General features: G+C 40.1%; 1 protein-coding gene across 3 annotated transcripts in view; it reads left to right on the top strand.

Moving 5' to 3' along the window:
* LOC144686706 (voltage-gated inwardly rectifying potassium channel KCNH7-like) overlaps positions 1 to 19,850 on the top strand; it is a 136,372-nt gene that overhangs the window by 36,776 nt on the left and 79,746 nt on the right. Inside the window, exon 3 of one of the 3 annotated variants that reach the window (XM_078552293.1) lies at positions 18,898 to 19,118. The exons of the other annotated variants lie outside the window; for them this stretch is intronic. Coding sequence (XP_078408419.1) covers positions 18,898 to 19,088 — 191 coding nt within the window. The 3' untranslated portion in view covers positions 19,089 to 19,118. Of the gene's footprint in view, positions 1 to 18,897; positions 19,119 to 19,850 lie in introns of those variants that run through there. 3 annotated transcript variants of the gene reach the window in all.

Here is a 19,850-nt window from a genome sequence, read left to right as displayed (position 1 = left end):
GACTTTTGTCTGGGCTGTTGAATCTCCTGCGGTGGCTCCCGCCATGATGTGGCTGGAAAATCCTAGCCTCTGACTCTGTGATTGTGAGTTGCTGCTGCCATTCAAGTTATATTCTTTTTGGGCTTTTAAATTCACTTTGTGACTTATATGAGGAAGACAAGTTCATGATGTGCCAGCAAATGCAGGCGCAATTATGGCTAAGCTATTTATCCAAAAACGTCATTATCTTGGGCCTACATTTAAAGACCACTCTACACGGACCTGGAAACGTCAGGTGACATCTGTTTCCACCTCTGCTTCACATAGCAGGCTGCCATAGAGCTCTACCAGAGCAATCTCCGTCCAATGAAAATGAATATTGCCACAACATGAAGTTTTGATGCTAACCAGCCCATGGACCATGTGCCACATGCAGCCTGCATTGCACACATGTTGATCAAGAAACAAATGCAATGTTTACAGCATAAAACATCTTCATCGTCGTGATGGTGGAAAGGAAGCATGAGCTGGACAGGTCGCAGAGCTTTTAATGAATGAAAGAATTTGAGTCCAAGGCATCTCAGATAGCACCTATCACCTACCAAGGCTTTTTTATATCAGCCACATAGCCCATTTGCATTCATTATCAAAATTATCATTATGTAAATCAGTGGTTAATATCCAAGAAATGTCAATGGTGTTTTCATTATGCAACAGTCCATAATGATCACATTACTTGAAGGGGCAGGGTGATCCTTAGGAGACCAGGCCTAACTTCTGCATCCATGGTCATTGACCCACTAAGAAATGCTTTAACAGCAGGCTGGGAGCCTGAGTAGCTGATTGTTGTTCCATCATTTCTACCATGTCCAAAGCCAAGAAATGCTACCTCCAGAGGGTGTAGTAGTTTCCAGCTAGGTTTGTGCCATGCTTGGTCAGCCTCATGAGAAATTTGTACAATAATGAGGAGCTTTGCTTCTGAAATCTGCAAAGCCCTGCTTAATTTCAGCCAGGTTGGATGAACATGGGTGAATGCATGGATTTTACTTCATGCAACTTGCGTCTGTACCCTTATTTTAAAAAGGCTTCAGCCCCAGCTAAGATCCACAAATTCTTCAGCAGGTTCTCTAGCTCTTCAACAGCAAAAAAGCAGTGTCGCTCATGCACCTTCACTGTGCCATTAAGAGCAACAGGCCATGTGTCTATTGTCACCACAATTTTCACGCTAATGACAAGGTATAGCTCTTTGAAGAGTTGCTGCCTTGCTGCATTTTACATTTTCCAGCTGAGTTTCCTCAGGTCTAGCTCTCTTGATGAACTTTTCATGTGCCTGTAGCCTGTTCAGATGAGGGAGAGGGGCTTTCATCACTTTTATCGCATGTAGCATGTCCTGTCTCCTCAGCTACCATCAGAGGTGAACATGTACCACGGGTTAGCTCAAAACTCATTTTTGGCATTATTGCAAAATAGGAGCTCACATATAGTATGCTAGACTTCAATAAGCACATAGGTTATTGCTCACTTTTATGGTCCTTGTGCCTGAGTTCCTACCCTAATCTATTACTTCCAATTATAATATCAAGCTGGAAATTAATGTTGGTAACATACTGTGACATATGTAGAACTTCCTTGCTCTTCTTTGAATAGTGCCAGGGAATATTTGCTGTCCAACTGAATCGGCAGAAGAGGATTCAGGTTAATATCACAGTCAATAGACAGTACCTCCTTAACATAGCACTCATTCAATGCTACACTGAATGGCCAGTCTCTATTAAGTGCTCAGTATTAGGGATATGGGATAGTTTCAGTTAAATTCTTAAAGCACATTTAATAATTCTTTAGCAGTAGCCATGTGCTAAAAGAAATCAATGGTATTGCAATAATAAGCAGTTATCAGATGTTAATAACATGTCAGTACCAAGTTGAAAATTAATGTTGGTGGTATTAGGAGATATACTTCCAACCACTAATAGTAACTGTAATTTCTAGCCTACTTGTTTTATATAACCCCTTTTGCTATGGAAGGTAAAACATGGACAAACATAGAGGAGCAAATTCATCCATCATTTTTAAAAATATGGACCTAAAATGCGTTTTCAAATTGTAGACCCCAACTCATAGGGCAACCAAGAGGTGATTCCAAATGTCCATTTGTCATCAGATTTTTCCTTTCATCAGGTTTCTGTGTTTTCCTTTCATCCGAGTTATGCGCTTTTCTGTATTTGTTGATCTACTATCCCAACAATTCAGCTGCTGGATACCTTTTTTTTGGGAAGTTGACACAGTTTTTCAGAAGTTTGGCTAAAGGGGCATCCAGGAGTATGCATTATTTACAGAGGGTGCTGTGGGGGAATGATATTTTCTGGGGGTTGTCCTTGCAAGCCAGTCTGAAAAACAATGCAGCAATTCAGTTAGTATGTTTACTTGAATATAAATTGCAGCTATTCCCCTCAAGGGGGTTAAAGTGAAAATTGAAAGCACCGGTTTGGCTTTTGGATTCCACCCCAATGGAGAAAGCAAAGAACACATTTTGGAAGAAATCTGACCATTGAATATTACTGTTGCAATATATGGAAGTGGCTGTCAGGTCAACTTTCTTTGTTTTCTGTAGATGTGAATACATGAAGCTTCTTTTGCCTCGTGGGGGTTTTCTTTATGAGAAGGTAAGTGGCACATTAATCAATCTCAGCCCATTAGAGAGGCCAAGATAAAACACTATGGAAACAGGTTCCGGTTTAACAACAGACACATCTGCAGTTTGTTTGCGTGCCTATAGACCAGACAAATATATAGCTCCACTTAACAAAACCATTAACCACCTCAGCCATGAAAATGAAGAAAGTTCCATTACTTCTCGAATTCATGTGACTTTTAATTCTCCTAGGTGTGATACAATTAGGAAAGCCACTTGATTTCTTATATTTTGCAGCTTAAGATGATACTTTCTAAAACTTCACTCTCACTCTGTCCAACTTGCATTGAAGGATGGAAGTAAAAATGCAAATTGATCAAGTTTTGGCAATTGTTTTTGAAATAGGATTTTACATAAACAGTTTGAGGGTAACTTGTATCAGTTTCTGGGAAAAATGAGTAGTGGGAGCACAACAGGCACCTGAAGGCATTGGCTTGACCAAAATTGTGCCTTAGACATCATCAGCATGAAAACAACAAGCTGCAGATGCCAATTAGGTGCCCCAATGCAGCTCACTGATTTGGGCTTTAGGAATTTCCACTCTGACACTCAAATGACCTGCAGACAGGTGTCAGGATGAGGAGAGGTGAACTGGAAGAGGAAAGCCCATGCATTTTTTTGGAGCCCGAAGGAACATTCCTGTCCCTCCTGTGCCAACAGGAAAATTTTGTTTTGAAGAGAATTTACCCTTCTTCTTGACTGTTTGTTAAGCTACATCTCTGGTGAGAAAACCTGGCTTCTCAGCTCAATGCAGCCAAACATCAGGAAAGGCTCCTAAAACAGGGATTAGGTCTCTTGTTAGCGTATACAAAATGACCGTAGGGATGCTTAAAGAATCACAGACCCAATTTTGGGTCAAATGTATTTTAGGTGTCTTTTGGGCACAAGATAGTTGCACAAAATGTGGCCTCCTTGCTCCCCCATTTTCCAGTGAAAGTGACATACCAAGCTTCAATTTCCATCCCATTTACTTCTGTATCAATTTAGCTGAGTGATGGAGAAATTATTATCCCCATGACTTTGTGAATCAGTTTTGCAGATAGCCTAGTGGGATTTGGACTATGTAGAAGTCTGATACCTAGCAGTACTATGGATGGGATAATTTCTCAAAAAAGAGATTTATGTAATATGTAATCAATGCATCTTTTGAGACCTCCCATATAACTTCTTGGTGCATATTAGACCATAAGACATAGGAGCAGAAGTAGGCCATTCAGACCATCGATTCTGCTCCACCGTTCAACGAGATCATGGCTGATCTGATAATCCTCAACTCCATTTACCTGCCTTTTCCCCATAACCCATGATTCCCTTACTGATTAAAAATTTATTTAACTAAGCCTTGAATGTACTTAACGGCCCAGCCTCTGCAGCCCTCTGTGGTAAAGATTTCCACAGATTGACTACCCTCTGAGAGAAGAAATTCCTCCTCATCTGTGTTTTAAATGGGCGAACCCTTACTCTGAGATTATGCCCTCTGGTCCTAGACTCTCCCAGAAGGGGAAACAACCTCTCAACATCTACCCTGTCAAACCCCCTAAGAATCTTATATGTTCCAATAAGATCACCTCTCACTTTTCTAAACTCCAATGAGTACAGGCACAATCTACTCAACCTCTCCTCATAAGAAAATCCCTCCATCCCTGGGATCAACCTAGTGAACTTTCTCTGGACTGCCTCCAATACCAGTACATCTTTCCTTAGATAAGGGGACCAAAACCCCCTAAGAATCTTATATGTTCCAATAAGATCACCTCTCACTTTTCTAAACTCCAATGAGTACAGGCACAATCTACTCAACCTCTCCTCATAAGAAAATCCCTCCATCCCTGGGATCAACCTAGTGAACTTTCTCTGGACTGCCTCCAATACCAGTACATCTTTCCTTAGATAAGGGGACCAAAACCATTCACAGTATTCTAGGTGTGGTCTAACTAGTACCTTGAATAGTTTTAGCAAGACAAAAATAGTTTTGTGCACCATTCCCTTTGAAATAAAGGCCAACATTCCATTTGCCTTTCTTATTACCTGCTGAACTTGTATGCCAACGCATTGCGATTCATGCACAAATGCCTCTGTGCTGCAGCTTTCTTCACTCTGTCTCCATTTAAATAATATTCAGCTCCTCTACTCTTTCTGCCAAAGTGCATAACCTCACATTTGCCCACATTATATTCCATCTGCCAAGTTTTTGCCCACTCACTTAAGCTGTCTGTATCCCTCTGTAGACTCTTTGTGTCATCCTCACCACTTGCGTTCCCCACTATTTTTGTGTCATCCGCAAACTTGGCAATAGCACATTCATTTCCCTCATCTAAGTTATTAATATATATTGTAAATAATTGTAGCCCCAGCACTGATCCCTGTGGCACTCCACTAGTTACAGGTTGCCATCCTGAAAATGCCCCTTGTATCCCAACTCTCTGTCTTCTATTAGTTAGCCAATCCTCTATCCATGTTAGTATACCACTCCCAACACCATGGGCACTTATCTTATTAAATAGCCTTGTGCGCGGCACCTTATCGAACGCCTTTTGGAAATTCAAATATATTACATCCACGGGTTCCCCTTTATCTATCCTGCTTATTACTTCCTAATAAATTTGTCAGGCATGAGTTCTCCTTCATGAAGCCATGCTGACTCTGCTTGATTATATTATGCATTTCTAAATGCTTTGCTATTATATCCTTTGTAATGGACTCTAATATTTTCCCAAAGAAGATGTTAAGCTAACTGGCCTATAGTTACCTGTTTTTTTGTCTCCCCTTTTTGAATAAGGGTGCTACATTGGTCATTTTCCAATCCTTTGGGAGTTTTCCAGAATCTAAAGATTCTTGGAAGATTACTACTCGTGCATCCACTATCTCTGCAGCTATTTCCTTTAATATCCTAGGTGCAACCCATCAGGTCCAGGTGACTTATCGGCGTTTAGCCCCAATAGTTTCCCTAGTACTTTTTCTCCAGTCACAGTTATTGTATTTATTTCCTCCCCTGCTTTTTCCCTTTGATTATTTAGTATTTTGGTATGCTATTAGTGTTTTCTACTGTGAAAACTGATGCAAAGTATTTATTCAAAGTAACTCCTCTGCCATTTCCTGGTTCCCCATTATTATTTTCCCAGCCTCATTCTCTAAGGGGCCCATATTGACTTAGGCCTCTCTCTTCCTTTTTAGATATTTAAAGAAGCTTTTACTGTCCATTTTTACATTATTTGCAAGTTTACCATCCAAGTTTATTTTCTCCCCCTTTATATTTTTTTGGTCATCTTCTGTTGGTTTTTAAACTTTCCCAATCTTCTGGCTTACCACTAATCTTTGCCACATTGTATGTTTTTTTCTTTCAATTGATACTGTCCTTAACTTCCTTGGTTAACCATGGTTGGTTTATCCCCTTTCTACAATCCTTCTTCCTCACTAGGATAGATCATTGTTGTGAGTCATGAACTATTTTCTTAAACGTCTGCCATTGTTCATCAACTATCTTTTCTGCTAAACTCCTTTCCCAGTCCACTCCAGCCAACTCTGCCCTCATTCCTTTGTATTTACCCTTATTTAAGTTTAGCACAGTTGTTTCCAACCCAAGTTTCTCACTCTCAAACTGAATGCTAAATTCCACCATGTCACTGTTTCCTAGGGGATCTTTTACTCTGAGATCATTCATAAATTGCATAATACACATAATTAAAAAAACACAGCAAACAGTTGTACATGGTGGCATTTAGATCTCAGTTATAATTATTGCCAACATACCCAAATAGAACCTTAAGTTTTAGATTGCTTGAAAGCTGTGCAACATTTCAATCTTTATTCAACAAATTAGTTTAAAATAATTTTTCTTTCCAGCAAGTAATAGCACTTCATTTTTTAATTTATTATTAAAACAAAAAGAAATCTAATTTTCCTTGTGCAGTTTCTGTAGCAGTTTTCTATCCTCTGCATTCACACGTTTGTTATATATTGAGCATGCTTATTAGATCAATCTTCTGATCCTCCACATTGATAACATCTTGTGGGTGTGTTTTTGCTGCACTACATTCAAAGCAAATATGGAAACCACTGCTGCGCAGCCGACAGGCTGGCTAATAGTCCCCATGAGATGTTCAAGTCAGGCTTGTCATACATAGGACTTCCTCCAGATATCACCTTGGCAAGAAGCACACATCCAATGAACACACCAGCCACAGTTCTGCAATATGACTAATATGATTAGAGCCTCAAGTCACCTCAGACCATACCACTCATCTTGACTCCTAGTTACAAGATTGGCTTTAAAGCTATTAAACCTAAAACACCACCAAAATGTCAATACAACAGAACTGAATCATTGCACAGATTCAATAAGATCTTATAAATCAAAAAACTGAACCTAAAAAATGCCTAACTTCACGTTCACAAACATCAGAAACTCTCTAGTCACATCTCCACATGAAGGATTCTTGAAGATTTAGGATCCTTTTGTACCTTTGACAGCTTCTTTACATGTGCTGCTTTTCAAGGCCAGTAACTGCCTCTTTCACCTTCTATCTTATCAACTTATTAGCTTGACATTCACTTCACAAGATCAAACTGCAGACATCTCTAATTATTAAAACTGCTTCCATGTCAGCTACTACTCCTCCTCTAAAGATTAGCTGCATATATTTTTAAATCGTTCTCTTAAATGTGGCATTTCAAAGTTACTTTATGAAAGCACTATTTTACTATTGAGTGAATAGAAAAGATGGAGACTAAATATTTTATTTATATCAGACATGGACATATTACACACTCTGTTCACCTTACTATTTTACATCCTAACCAGTATACTATCAAGGAACTATAATTTCCTGTTCATCCAAATCAATTTTATTTTGATATTCTGATATAAAAGAACCTATTTACTGATTAAAATTTGCACCAGGTTAAAGAACATTAAGCAGCTGCAAATCATTTAAATACAGTTTGCAAACATTCCTGAAACTTTTAACAATTCTATATTTAATCATTTGATAGTACAGAACTTGAATAGTAAAAATCTTTTGTCGATGCTTCACAAAAATTGTCTTTTTCAGCAATACTCAAATTCTATATTTGAATTTGTTTCAGTATTGTTATCAGCAGTACATTTGCTTACGAGTAATCCTCTCACTGAATTATTTAACTTATTCCCAACCACCTCTTGTTTTGGGCCATGTTGTTCTCTGTTCACTTACTTCAGTGAAAAAGTAGGCATGTGTACACAATTATGAAGTATTGGGAAGAAACAATCGCAGATTATCTATTTGCATTGCTGTTCCGAATGTTACTTCCATTCTAAAATAGATGGATAGAAGTTAACAAGAGTAAAAAATAGTTTGATATTTGCCAAGACTTTGCTGATTATCTTCAGTTAATTTTGTGGTCATTTCTGAGTCAGTTCCAGATAGCACATTCAGGACATCTGGTTCACTGATGGATTTTTTTCTCTATTTTCATAGTGTTAATGTTCCTTAAATTGGAAACAAAGGTAGGGCTGAATTATATGGTGGGGGAAGGGACGCCACAACCCCAGTAGAAAAGTCAGCCATCAACTGACGAATTTTAAAAAAGGTTGCTCCACGGTGATAATATGCTGGAGTTAGTTTTAACAAGGTCAGCATAAGACTTCTGCCCTTAGGGAAAGGAATTCCCACCCTCAAGAGATACTGGCCAACCTGATTGGTTGGCAGCTGAGTAGTCCCAGCAACACCAGAATCAAGTAGCAGCTGCTGCTAGGACTGCAAGGGAGATCCCAGGAAGAAGTGTCATGGATGCCTGACTGAGGGAAGTCAGGACCCTTTGGGTGGGGAGTGACGGTCAGGTTTTGGAAGACATGGAGGAGGCACAGAGAGGAGGTAACATCTTGGGGGGGTGGGGGGTGGGGGGTGTGCCCCCGATGTGCATAGTTCACCCCTGCAAAGGACGTGCATCATTCCTTCAGGCCTTTTCACCTCAGTTGGTGAAACAGCAGGCTAACTACTTTCCTCCACCTGTATTATAACAATGGAGGCAGATTTAGGCCCTTAAGGGCGGCAATAGGCCAAGAATGAGCAGGCTGGCTGATGCCTTACGGGCCCACTGTATTATGGGGGAGAGGTCAAGAGTTGGTGGGAAAGTAGTGGGCTAGCCAACCATCTTGTTTTACGTGCCCCACTCCTGCCAAAAACACATCTCGTGGAAGGCAGTAAAACTCCCCCCAAAATATTTGTATGTGAGAAAGGGGAAACATCTAAACTGGGTAATTATAGATCCAAAAATTTTATCTAGAAAGTAAAGGAATCAATTATCAATTAAAGTTGAGGGTTACCTGTTTGAGAATAATCTAGTAAATAATAGCAAATTAAACTATCCTGTCTGTCTAACCACCTTAATGTTTGAGGAGCTGTCATTCTGAGTATATAATAGAAAACAATAGGAATGACACACACCATCAATTGGTGATTCCAGTTGTTGGCACAGAACCTCTGACAAATCTGCTTGCATTTTGCAATGTTACGGTAGGCACCAAACCATCAATCTGTGAACATATCTTCTCCAAACGGGACTGCAGGGAAGATTTTCCAGCAGCTTTCATCCAAAATTCTCACAATTTCCTCGCCAACAAATGAACAGCACGATGACAGGATCTATGAAGCTTGTAATAATGTTTTACAGATCCAGGACCAAAGCTGGTTTCCTAATCATGCACTATTTTACCCAGATCCTCATGTACGGTGCTTTGACAAATCTGTCAGGTTGACTCCCCATTTTGTCATGAATTGACTGCTGCTTGGTCCTGAATGTCATACAATAGCCAGAGGAAGCTATTTCACTACCTGAATTTTATTTTTATTTATGTCTTATAAACCATATGCTAAATCCTCATAACCACTTTGGTGTCGTTGAAAAAAGATGAGTCAGACCAAAGAAGCCTTTGCCCTTTCTTTGTTTTGTTGCGCAAGAATGTCCATGCTGAAGTTGTAATGCACCAGGATTCCCATATGCTGGTATGAATCAACAATTAGAACAGATGAAAATTGCAACTTCCTAAAAAGTGCCTTAAAGATCATCTCTGGAGGCATGGAAGACCATAAAGCTGCACAAGGGAGTGTCCACTATTATATCTTTTTGGTTAGATCCTAGATGAAGGTAATTTCCTTTTCTTCTTCACGGGATTGGGCTTTGCTGGCTGAGCCAGCATTTATTGCCCATCCCTAGTTACCCTTGCAAAGGTGTTGATGAGCTGCCTTCTTGAACCGCTGCATCCATGTGATGTAGGTACACCCACAGTGCTGTTAGGAAGGGAGTTCTGGGATTTTGACCCAGCGACAGTGAAGGAACAGCGATATATTTCCAGGTCAGGGTGGTGAGTGACTTGGAGGGGAAATTCTAGGTGGCGGTGTCCCCATCTATCTGCTGCCCTTGTCCTTCTAGGTGATAGTGGTCATGGGTTTGGAAGGTGCTGTCGAAGAAGCCTTGGTGAATTCCTGCACTGCGTCTTGTAGATGGTACACACTACTGCTACTGTGCGTCGGTGGTGGAGGGAGTGAATGTTTTTGGATAATCAAGTGGGCTGCTTTGTCCTGGATGGTGTCAAGCTTCTTGAGTGTTGTAGGAGCTGCACCCATCCAGGCAAGTGGAGTGTATTCCATCATATTCCTGACTTGTGCCTTGTAGATGGTGGACAGGCTTTGGGGAGTCAGGAGGTGGGTTACTCGTCGCATTATTCCTAGCCTCTGACCTGCTCTTGTAGCCACAGTATTTATATGACTAGCGCAGTTCAGTTTCTGGTCAATGATAACCCCCAGGATGTTGATAGTGGGGGATTCAGTGATAGTAATGCCATTGAACATCAAGGGGTGATGGTTGGATTCTCTTTTGTTGGAGATGGTCATTACCTGACACTTGTGTGGCGCAAATGTTACTTGCCACTTGTCAGCCCAAGCCTGGATATTGTCCAGGTCTTGCTGTATTTGGACATAGGCTGCTTCAGTATCTGAGGAGTCATGCATGGTGCTGAACATTGTGAAATCATCAGCGAACGTCCCCACTTCTAACCTTATGATGGAAGGAAGGTCATTGATGAAGCAGCTGGAGATGGTTGGGCCGAGGACACTACCCTAAGGAACTCCTGAATTGATGTCCTGGAGCTGAGATAACTGACCTCCAACAACCACAGCCATCTTCCTTTGTGCTAGGTATGACTCCAACCAGCAGAGAGTTTTCCCCCTGATTCCCATTGACTCCAGTTTTGCTAGGGTCCCTTGATGCGACACTCTGTCAAACGCTGCCTTGATGTCGAGGGCAGTCACTCTCACCTCATCTCGGGAGTTCAGCTCTTTTGTCCACAAGGCTGTAATGAGGTCAGGAGCTGAGTGGCCCTGGCGGAACCCAAACTGGGCATCAGTGAGCAGGTTATTGCTAAGCAAGTGCCGCTTGATAGCACTGTTGATGACCCCTTCCATTACTTTACTGATGATCGAGAATAGACTGATGGGGCCATAATTGGCTGAGTTGGATTTGCCCTGCTTTTTGTGTACAGGACATACCTGTGCAATTTTCCACATAGCGGCTAGATGCCAGTGTTGTAGCTGTACTGGAACAGTTTGTCTAGGGGCGTGGCAAATTCTGGGGCACAAGTCTTCAGTAATATTGCTGGAATATTGTCAGGGCCCTAGCCTTTGCAGTATCCAGTACCTTCAGCCTCTCCTTGATATCACATGGAGTGAATTGAATTGGCTGAAGTCTGGCATCTGTGATGCTGGGGACCTGCAGAGGAGGCCGAGATGGATCATCCACTCGGTACTTCTGGCTGAGGATTGTAGCAAATGCTTCAGCCTTGTCTTTTGCACTGATGTGCTGGGCTCCTCCATCATTAATGATGGGGATATTTGTGGATCCTCCTCCTCCAGTGAGTTGTTTAATTGTCCACCACCATTCACGACTGTATGTGGCAGGACTGCAGAGCTTAGATCTGACCCGTTGGTTGTGGAATTGCTTAGCCCTGCCTATCACTTGCTGCTTATGCTGTTTGGCACACAAGTAATCCTGTGTTATAGCGTCACCAGGTTGACACCTTATTTTTAGGTATGCCTGATGCTGCTCCTGGCATACCCTCCTGCAATCTTCATTAAACCAGGGTTGATCCCCTGGCTTGATGGTAATGGTAGAGTGGGGGATATGCTGGGCCATGAGGTTACAGATTGTGTTCAAGTACAATTCTGCTGCTGTTGATGCCCCACAGTGCCTCATGGGTGCACAGTCTTGAGTTGCTAGGTCTGCTCGAAATCTATCCCATTTAGCATGGTGGTAGTGCCACACAACACGATGGAGGGTATCCTCAATGTGAAGCCAGGACTTCGTCTCCACAATGACTGTGTGGTGGTCACTCCTCCCAATATTGTCATGGACAGATGCATCTGCTGCAGGTAGGTTGATGAGGATGAGGTCAAGTATGTCTTAGATCGTGAATAGGTTACAAGAGATTCCCAGGAAAGTCTAAGCAACCAAACAACATTATCTGTGAAAAGGAATTCTCTGTTTTTTCAGCAATGTCCAGAAGATAAAATTTGATGCTGTTCTTTATGTTGCCTTCCAACTCATCATTGGTGAATACACCAAAATTGCATGGATGGAAGAATAAAACCTTGCCTCATTTCACTTCCAAGAGAGATACCAGATACCTAATATCAGACAATCTGATACCATCACTGAGGCCTTTGAGCTGTAACACATACAGCAAATAAAATCTCACATTGTATACATAGCTAGTCTGCAACTCAATGTAACTTCATAGTTAATGTTAACAAGTGAGTTGAGAGTGATTGCCCTTGAAACCAGCTGGCCGAGTGTGGCATCAAGGATCCCAATTAAAATTGAGGTCAATGCAAATCAGGGGAACCTCTCCACTGGCTACAGTCATACCTAGTACAAAGGAAGATGGCTGTAGTTGTTCAAGGCCAGTCATCTCAGCCCATTGCTGTCGGATTCAGCTACTTCATCAATGACCTGCTTTTCATCATAAGGCCAGAAGCGGGAATGTTCGCTGAAGATTGCACTGTATCCAGCCCATTTACAACTCCTCTGATGATGAAGCATTCTATGCATCTATGGAACAAGACATGGGCAAAAGTTAAGCTTGGGCTGATAAATGGCAAGTACCATTCACACCAAACAAATGCCAGGCAGTGACCATCTCCAACAAAAGACAATCTAACCATTTCCCCTTTGCATTCAAAGCATTACCATCACTGAATCTTCCACCATGAACATCCTGAGGTTTAGCAATAACCAAAAACTTAACTGGTCAGCCACATAAATACACTAGGCCTGTAGTTTGAGGGGATTGGAAAACAATGGTCACTGTTATTTCCACCCCAACTTCTCGTGGCGGCCTGGGATGCTCGGATCTGGTCATATTAGACAAATTAATTATTTTTTTCTATGGAATAAGTTTCTTCCACAAGAACAAGAAATCCTAAAAATTAGATATATTATAAAAATGTTATTGAAATGTACATTTTTCTGTCCTTTGAGCAGATCGCAGAAGGACTTGTTATCAAGATTACATTTTACAGCAAACTGAAATACTTATAGTTCAGTAATCAATTACTCCAGGAGGATTAAAATTGTAATGCGAATGGAGTTGGTATAAAACTGTTGGTTTTATTTTACAGAAGAACTGACGTAAACATATTCTATATTAAGTTGTATAATTTCTCACAATACTGTGCTTTTGTTAAAAGCAGAAGGCTTGGAACTAAAGGTTTGAGAAAATACATTTATAGACAGTTTCAGAAGTGTTATCCCTATATAAAAAAAAAGTTTATGTGTAACACTAAAAGATATGTATTTTGTAAAATGGAGCCAACTCAATTCTGCTGCCATCTCTAATTCTCAGAAGTGTCATCTACTTGTGGATAGGAATCTGTGGTTTACGTGTTTGGATTTTCTAACATTGTATACTTAAATTAGAACAGATATTTTTCAAGTTCTTGAGCAATGACATTTAAGGTCTTTGATGACATTATCAATGATGAATGATTTTGCGTACATTAGGATCTGATTTCATTACCAGAGACCATTTGCAGTACAGATAAAGTTAGAGGTCAGTTTTTTAAATGCAAGCTAATGCTTAACTATCAAGGAGCTGAACAAAGCTGCAGCGATAATTTGCTCTTTGAATTACCTTGTTGCTGATGGATACAGATAGTCAGAGATATGTGGTCCCGCTCAGTGTGTTAATATTTACTGAAACAAATCATCCCAGCCATTTCCTGCCATCACCCATACTCCTTCATCCAATTCTCCTGTGTAAAGTGGCAAATGCCATGCCTCACTTCTCAATTTTCACTCCCTGAGCTAAGGGCCCCAGGCACTGGCTCTGTAAATAGAGGTAGAGACTTTCAAAAATAGAAATTACTCTCTTGAATATATGGAGGTGGAAATTGTAACCATTATTATGGGGGGCATATGAAGAGAAGTGGTGGGGCCTGTTGCATACATTAATCACTGGACTTGAATAAGAGGAACATGGCAAAATAAAAAGCCCAGAAGGGGAATGAATGCAAGGGGAGGGTAAATGAGAGCGAATGGAAGGGAAGGACAAGTGTGGAAAAACTTCAAGAATTCATCAATGGGGGAGAAAATACAAGATGACACTAAGGATGATGCAAGAAGGCAAGATAACACAAAAGAAGGAAAAGGTATAGATAATGCAGGGGAGGGTGTAGAGTGGGTAGATCGAGAAAGTGGAGAAGAAGCGAGAGAGAGAGGAAAATAATTCAAAGGGGGAGTAGAACGCCTAAGAAAAAGGGAAGAAAAGTGATAAGTTACATGGGGGAACTTGGGAGGTTGAGAGAAAATGGCAGGGAGAAGTTTGGATGATAGTAAAGAAGGGTGTAGATGACAGTGAAGAGGGCATTGTGAAAGGTAATAAAGGAAACAAAGGAATGAGCAGAAGCAATGAGCACTTCCTTGGGAAGAAAGAGTTAAGAAGCTACTAGTGGCCCTTGGAGGGGAAGAGGCAGGCAACATAAATTGGGGTAGAAGAAGAAGCAACGTGCCATACTAATTGAGAGGGGGAAGGAGGGAGAGTGAACTTTGTTGGGGGAGGTGGAGGGGGAGTGTGGACTGATGAAGATTGGAAGATGAGTGCCAGTAAATAGGATGAAGGGCGGGGCGGGGTGGTAGAACCCAAGCTGAATTGATGAGGGAATAAGTGAAGAGCCTTAGTATGAACTCAAATGAATGGAGAAGAGAATATCTCTGTGAAAGGGTAGAAAGTTGGATGGAGTGCAATGTCTCTGTCACCTGGATGTTTCCTTTGTGATTGTTAAAAATCTAAACCTAATGAATTGTAAAAGCCCTTAAATGTAACCAAAATTTTAAAAAATGCAAAAATTCAGAAGCTTTTTGAGGAATCGTGCCCTGATACCCATCAAGAAATGCACCTCGTTTTTAAGATTTCAAAGATTGAATTGTCCCTTCAGGCTTTTGTGTAGGAATATTGTTTATCCCTTCAATGCAAGGGAAGGAACGTCCTTGGTACCTTCAACTTATTATGCTACAAGGCTTAATGTAGCTAATTGTTTTCACATGTCAAGGCTGTTCTTCAGTTGTCAACTATTTTTAGAACAGGCATGTGTATTCCTATCTATTCCTGTGCCCTGACAGTTTTGCAATTCAAAGGTTATAATACAAAATGGCAGGATTGATTTGCAGTAATGCAAAGTACACAAATGAGCACTGCTATTTCCTATTGACGTATTAGCTGTTTGTTGGAGTGTTATAGACAGATGGCATTTTATAAAGGTGATTATAAATATATATGTGTCAGCTAGCAAAAGCTGACCAACAGCTTCACCAATGCCGGCACAGCTCCAGCAAATGTAATAGCTTAAAAACAGCCCTGGTTTTATGTGAAATAAAAACAGAAAGTGCTGGAAAAGCTCAGCAGGTCTGGAAGCATCTAGGTAGAGAGAAACAGAGTTACTGTTTTAAGTCCAATATGACTCTTCTTCAAGGAGAATCAAAACATTAACTCTGTTTCTCTCTCCGCAGATGCTGCCAGACCTGCTGAGCTTTTCCAGCACTTTGTTTTTATTTCAGATTCCAGCATCTGCAGTATTTTGTTTTTATTCCTGATTATATGTGTCTTATTGTATTGGGAGGTGTATTGAAAGCACAATGGGGCATGAGCAACTCACAGTTTAAGCTGCCAGTTGAGTATATAGTCATTAGAGTTTTGAAGAATGAGAGGTGATCTTATTGAAACATTCAGTATTCTGAGGGAGTTTGACAGGGTAGCTGCTGAGAGGATGTTTTCCCTCGTGATAGAATCTAGAACTAAGAGGCAGATTAAAAATAAGGGGTCTCTGGTTTAAACAGAGATCTGCAGGGCCTTCTCTCAGAGGGTCATTAATCTTTGGATCATTGAATATATTCAATAGGCAGATGTTTTGATCTATAAGGGAGCCAAGGGTTATGGGGGGCAGACAGGTCAGTGGAGTTAAGGCCACAGTCAGATCAGCCATGATCTTATTGAATGGCGGAAGAGGATCAATGGTCTGATTAGCCTAAACCTGTTCCTATTTCTTAGGATCTTATGATCTTATTAGGTGTATGTTGTGAGTGGTGGCTGAGTTGGTACTATTGATAGAGTTGATCAGCAGACACTTCTTAGGTGGAAACTTTTAGTTTATTTACAAAGGTACTCAGCAGCGACTACATGTGTGCTTCCAACTCAAACTCTATCTCTACACTACAAACTACTAACTACTGAGGTAGCCTGCGCTACTCTCCTATTGGGTACTAAAGGTCATGTGATCTTCCTTAACTAACATTATTCTTAAAGGCTTTTTACACACTAAATAAAACCATAATTACCACAGTGTGCACAACATTTGATCATTTATTATAGGGAGCAATCAAAAATTACATAAAAGTGCATTATGCCGCTGTGGTGAATTTTAGAAAGAGGATGTTAATTCTGAAGACAATTCGAGTACATCTTCCTCCCAGTAGGTTTTAATTCATGCCATTTTTTTGTACATTTACTCTCATTTTGGAAAATATTGTAATCCTGTCTTCAGATCAAAATATTTTCCTAAAACGGTCAGAGTTATTTTAAACATGAAATGAGAACAAGTTGTACATACTTAAATAGATTACGGGGTAAATTTGGAACATATGGATTAACACCCTCCATTCAAATAACCGAGAGAAAAAGGTCAAAGAAATATGATATCATCATTGTTGTCAGCAGTAATTTCTAATCTATGTTGCTGTTTTGAAACAACAAAAGTGTTTATTTTCTTTCCCTAAAAAAATATCATTACACGCTACAATCATTAAAAATGGATGTACAAAAACATAACCTCCAGCAATATGTGTGGGAAGTTAAATTTTGTGCTTTCCAATGCACCTGACTGTTTACCTTCAGCCTGAAAGAAGTAATGTATTTTAATATTACTGACTATTATAATTTCTCATATTTCTCTGTGGATGTTACCTGCACTAATGTAAATGGTGTGAGCTATTTTCCTGGTTAGTGATACAAGAAAGGGTGCTTAACTATGTGAGTGTAAACTGATTACAACTAAATTACACAACATAGCCATGAACTTTCACTCACCTAAGGAAGACAAAATTCTGCATCATACATCATAGCTATACATTGGAATGTATTGTGAATGATGAGTTACCCTTCAGGCAAATGAGTCCACTCTTCAGGTATATAACCGACAGTGCACTTCCAGCAGGTCCTTTATTTAATATGCTCCAGAAACTCTCCAAAGTCATACCTGGTTCAAAGCAAGATGGTTATGGTTGTTGGAGGACAATCATCTCAGGCCCAGGACATCTCTGCAGATGTTCCTCAGTCCATCATTCTCAGCCCTACTTTTTCAGTTGCTTCATCAATGACCTCCCCTCCTTTGTAATGCCAAATAGATTTGTTTACTGATGACTGCAGACTGTTCAGCTGTATTCATAATTCCTCTGATAAATGCAGCAGTCCAGGCCCCCATGCAAGAAGAGCTAGACACTATTCAGGCTTAGATTGATAAGTAATATTTGTGTAATGGCCATCTCCAATGAAAGTTTACCCACCTCCCCCAACATTCAATGGCATTACCATCACCACAACCCCCACATCAACATCCTTGGGATCACTATTGATCAAAAACTAAACTAAACCAACCACGTAAATACCATAGTTACTAAATCAGGTCAGAGGCTCGGTATTCTGCGTGGAATGGCTCACCTCCTGCCTCTCCAAAGCCTGTCCATCATTCACAAGGCTTAAATTGGAAGTGTGACAGAATGATCTCCACTTGCTCACTGCAACAACACTCAAGAAGCTCGACAGCATCTATGGCAAAGCAGTCCACTTGATTGGCACCTTGTCCACTAGCTCTCCACCATTGGCATGTCCTCTAAGTTCCCCTCCAAGTCTCACACCGTTCTGACTTGGACATATATCACTATTCTTTCAACATTGTTGATTTAAAATCCTAGAACTCCACACCTAACATCAATATGAGGGCACATTCCTCAAGCAGACTGCATTTCAGAAGGGTGTCCCACCATCACTTTCTCAAGGGCAATTAGTGATGGGCAATGCCAGCTTTGCCCACATCCTGAGGCTTAACAAAAGAATACACATCCTCCTTATCTCCAAAATTCAACAACACTAAGAGAATAAAATTCTTATAATGCAACAGCTGGACATGCACCACAAAGCTCTTCTGCAGAAAATTATATATTTTTTAGGAACTACATATTAGTTGTTTAGTATCTTAACTATATTACGAACAAGCATTCAAAAAATGTTTAACTTAGACTCTTAGAAAGAATGAACTCTTTAAAACTTTGCTGGATCAAATCCAACAGGAGAGAGAAAAAAATGATTGTGTAGTTTTCATTTCCACTTTCTAACTGATCTGATTAGCTGTGACAAGCCTGAATTGTGCCTTCCAATTGACCTGATTGGCTTATAGGAATAACTTCTAATCTTAGGGGAGAAAATTGACTTTCCTTGTGAAATGCTGACAAGTTGACACATATTTTGAAAAGTTATCAAGCAACTTAAATTTTAATGCTTGCCATGTGCGTAACTAGAAATAAATGAAAATAATAATCAGGATTTATGTAAAATGATCACACAATTCACGATCTATCCCAATGTCAACTCAGTGAGGGTAATTTTCAGTTTGGATGCTTTGTTTCACATGCAAACTCTTCTTTAGCATTCAAGCCTTCAGCGTTGAAAGCCATACTATTCTCAACCTTACTTATCAATGCAATTCTTGTTATTCGAAGCCTGGAGGGATTCTCCACAGACATTCAAGACTTTGCCAAGTCACTTGCCAGGAAATTGGTGGCTCAAAAACTAACTGTCAAAGAATCAGTGAAGGAAATCTTTTATATTAAGGGCTGAAATCATCACATGACAGGGATCTCCAGAGCATTCAAGATTGCTTTTCTATTTTGTATCAGAGTGATCCTTTTAGGAATGTCAAAAGCACAATTTAATACAACTCTAGAATCTAGCATGATTTGCCTTTTTGGTTTTCATTTTTATTTCTGGATTCTTTTTTAAAAAATCTTTCCTCTCTTTCTCCATAATAACATGGTATAGTAGCAATAAACAAAGAAATATATAGCACAAAACAATTCTTGTGCACTAATTAGCACCTCAGCCTGTGATTGCTGTGTTCACGCAGTGTGCATTGCATAGTCTAAACACTGAAATACTAATGTGTGGAAAGCTAAAACTAGTTTTCTATTCTTCACTATGAAGGTAACTTGACATTGTGAGGAAGCAGTTAGCTCCATAATGAATGATGATGGTGTAAAATGGACTGAATGTACATTCAGGGTTTTCCCAAAAGCATGCTTATTGAGTCTGCTTTTTTGCATTTTCTTTATCCCTTACACTGGCAGCAATTTGAATTGGACTCACAAATACATGATTTGGAAGGCATTAAAACTCAGAATACCTGAGAGGAACAGAAGGTAGTTCTGCATCTATTGCCAAGCTCACAGAGATTTATTTCTTTAAATAGCTACAGAAAAAAAACAGGATAAATATTATATGAACATCTGTGATAATTATTAAACATGAAACTTTGACATACAGATTTCATTTACTATTTTTTTTAAAGGAAGAATAAAGACATGTAATGTTCAAGCTTGGGTC

The sequence above is a fragment of the Cetorhinus maximus genome, chromosome 11, assembly GCF_964194155.1.
Source record: "Cetorhinus maximus chromosome 11, sCetMax3.hap1.1, whole genome shotgun sequence".
Lineage (NCBI taxonomy): Eukaryota > Metazoa > Chordata > Chondrichthyes > Lamniformes > Cetorhinidae > Cetorhinus > Cetorhinus maximus.
Note: the sequence above shows the minus strand (reverse complement) of the source record. Positions and strands in the feature narration are given on the sequence as shown.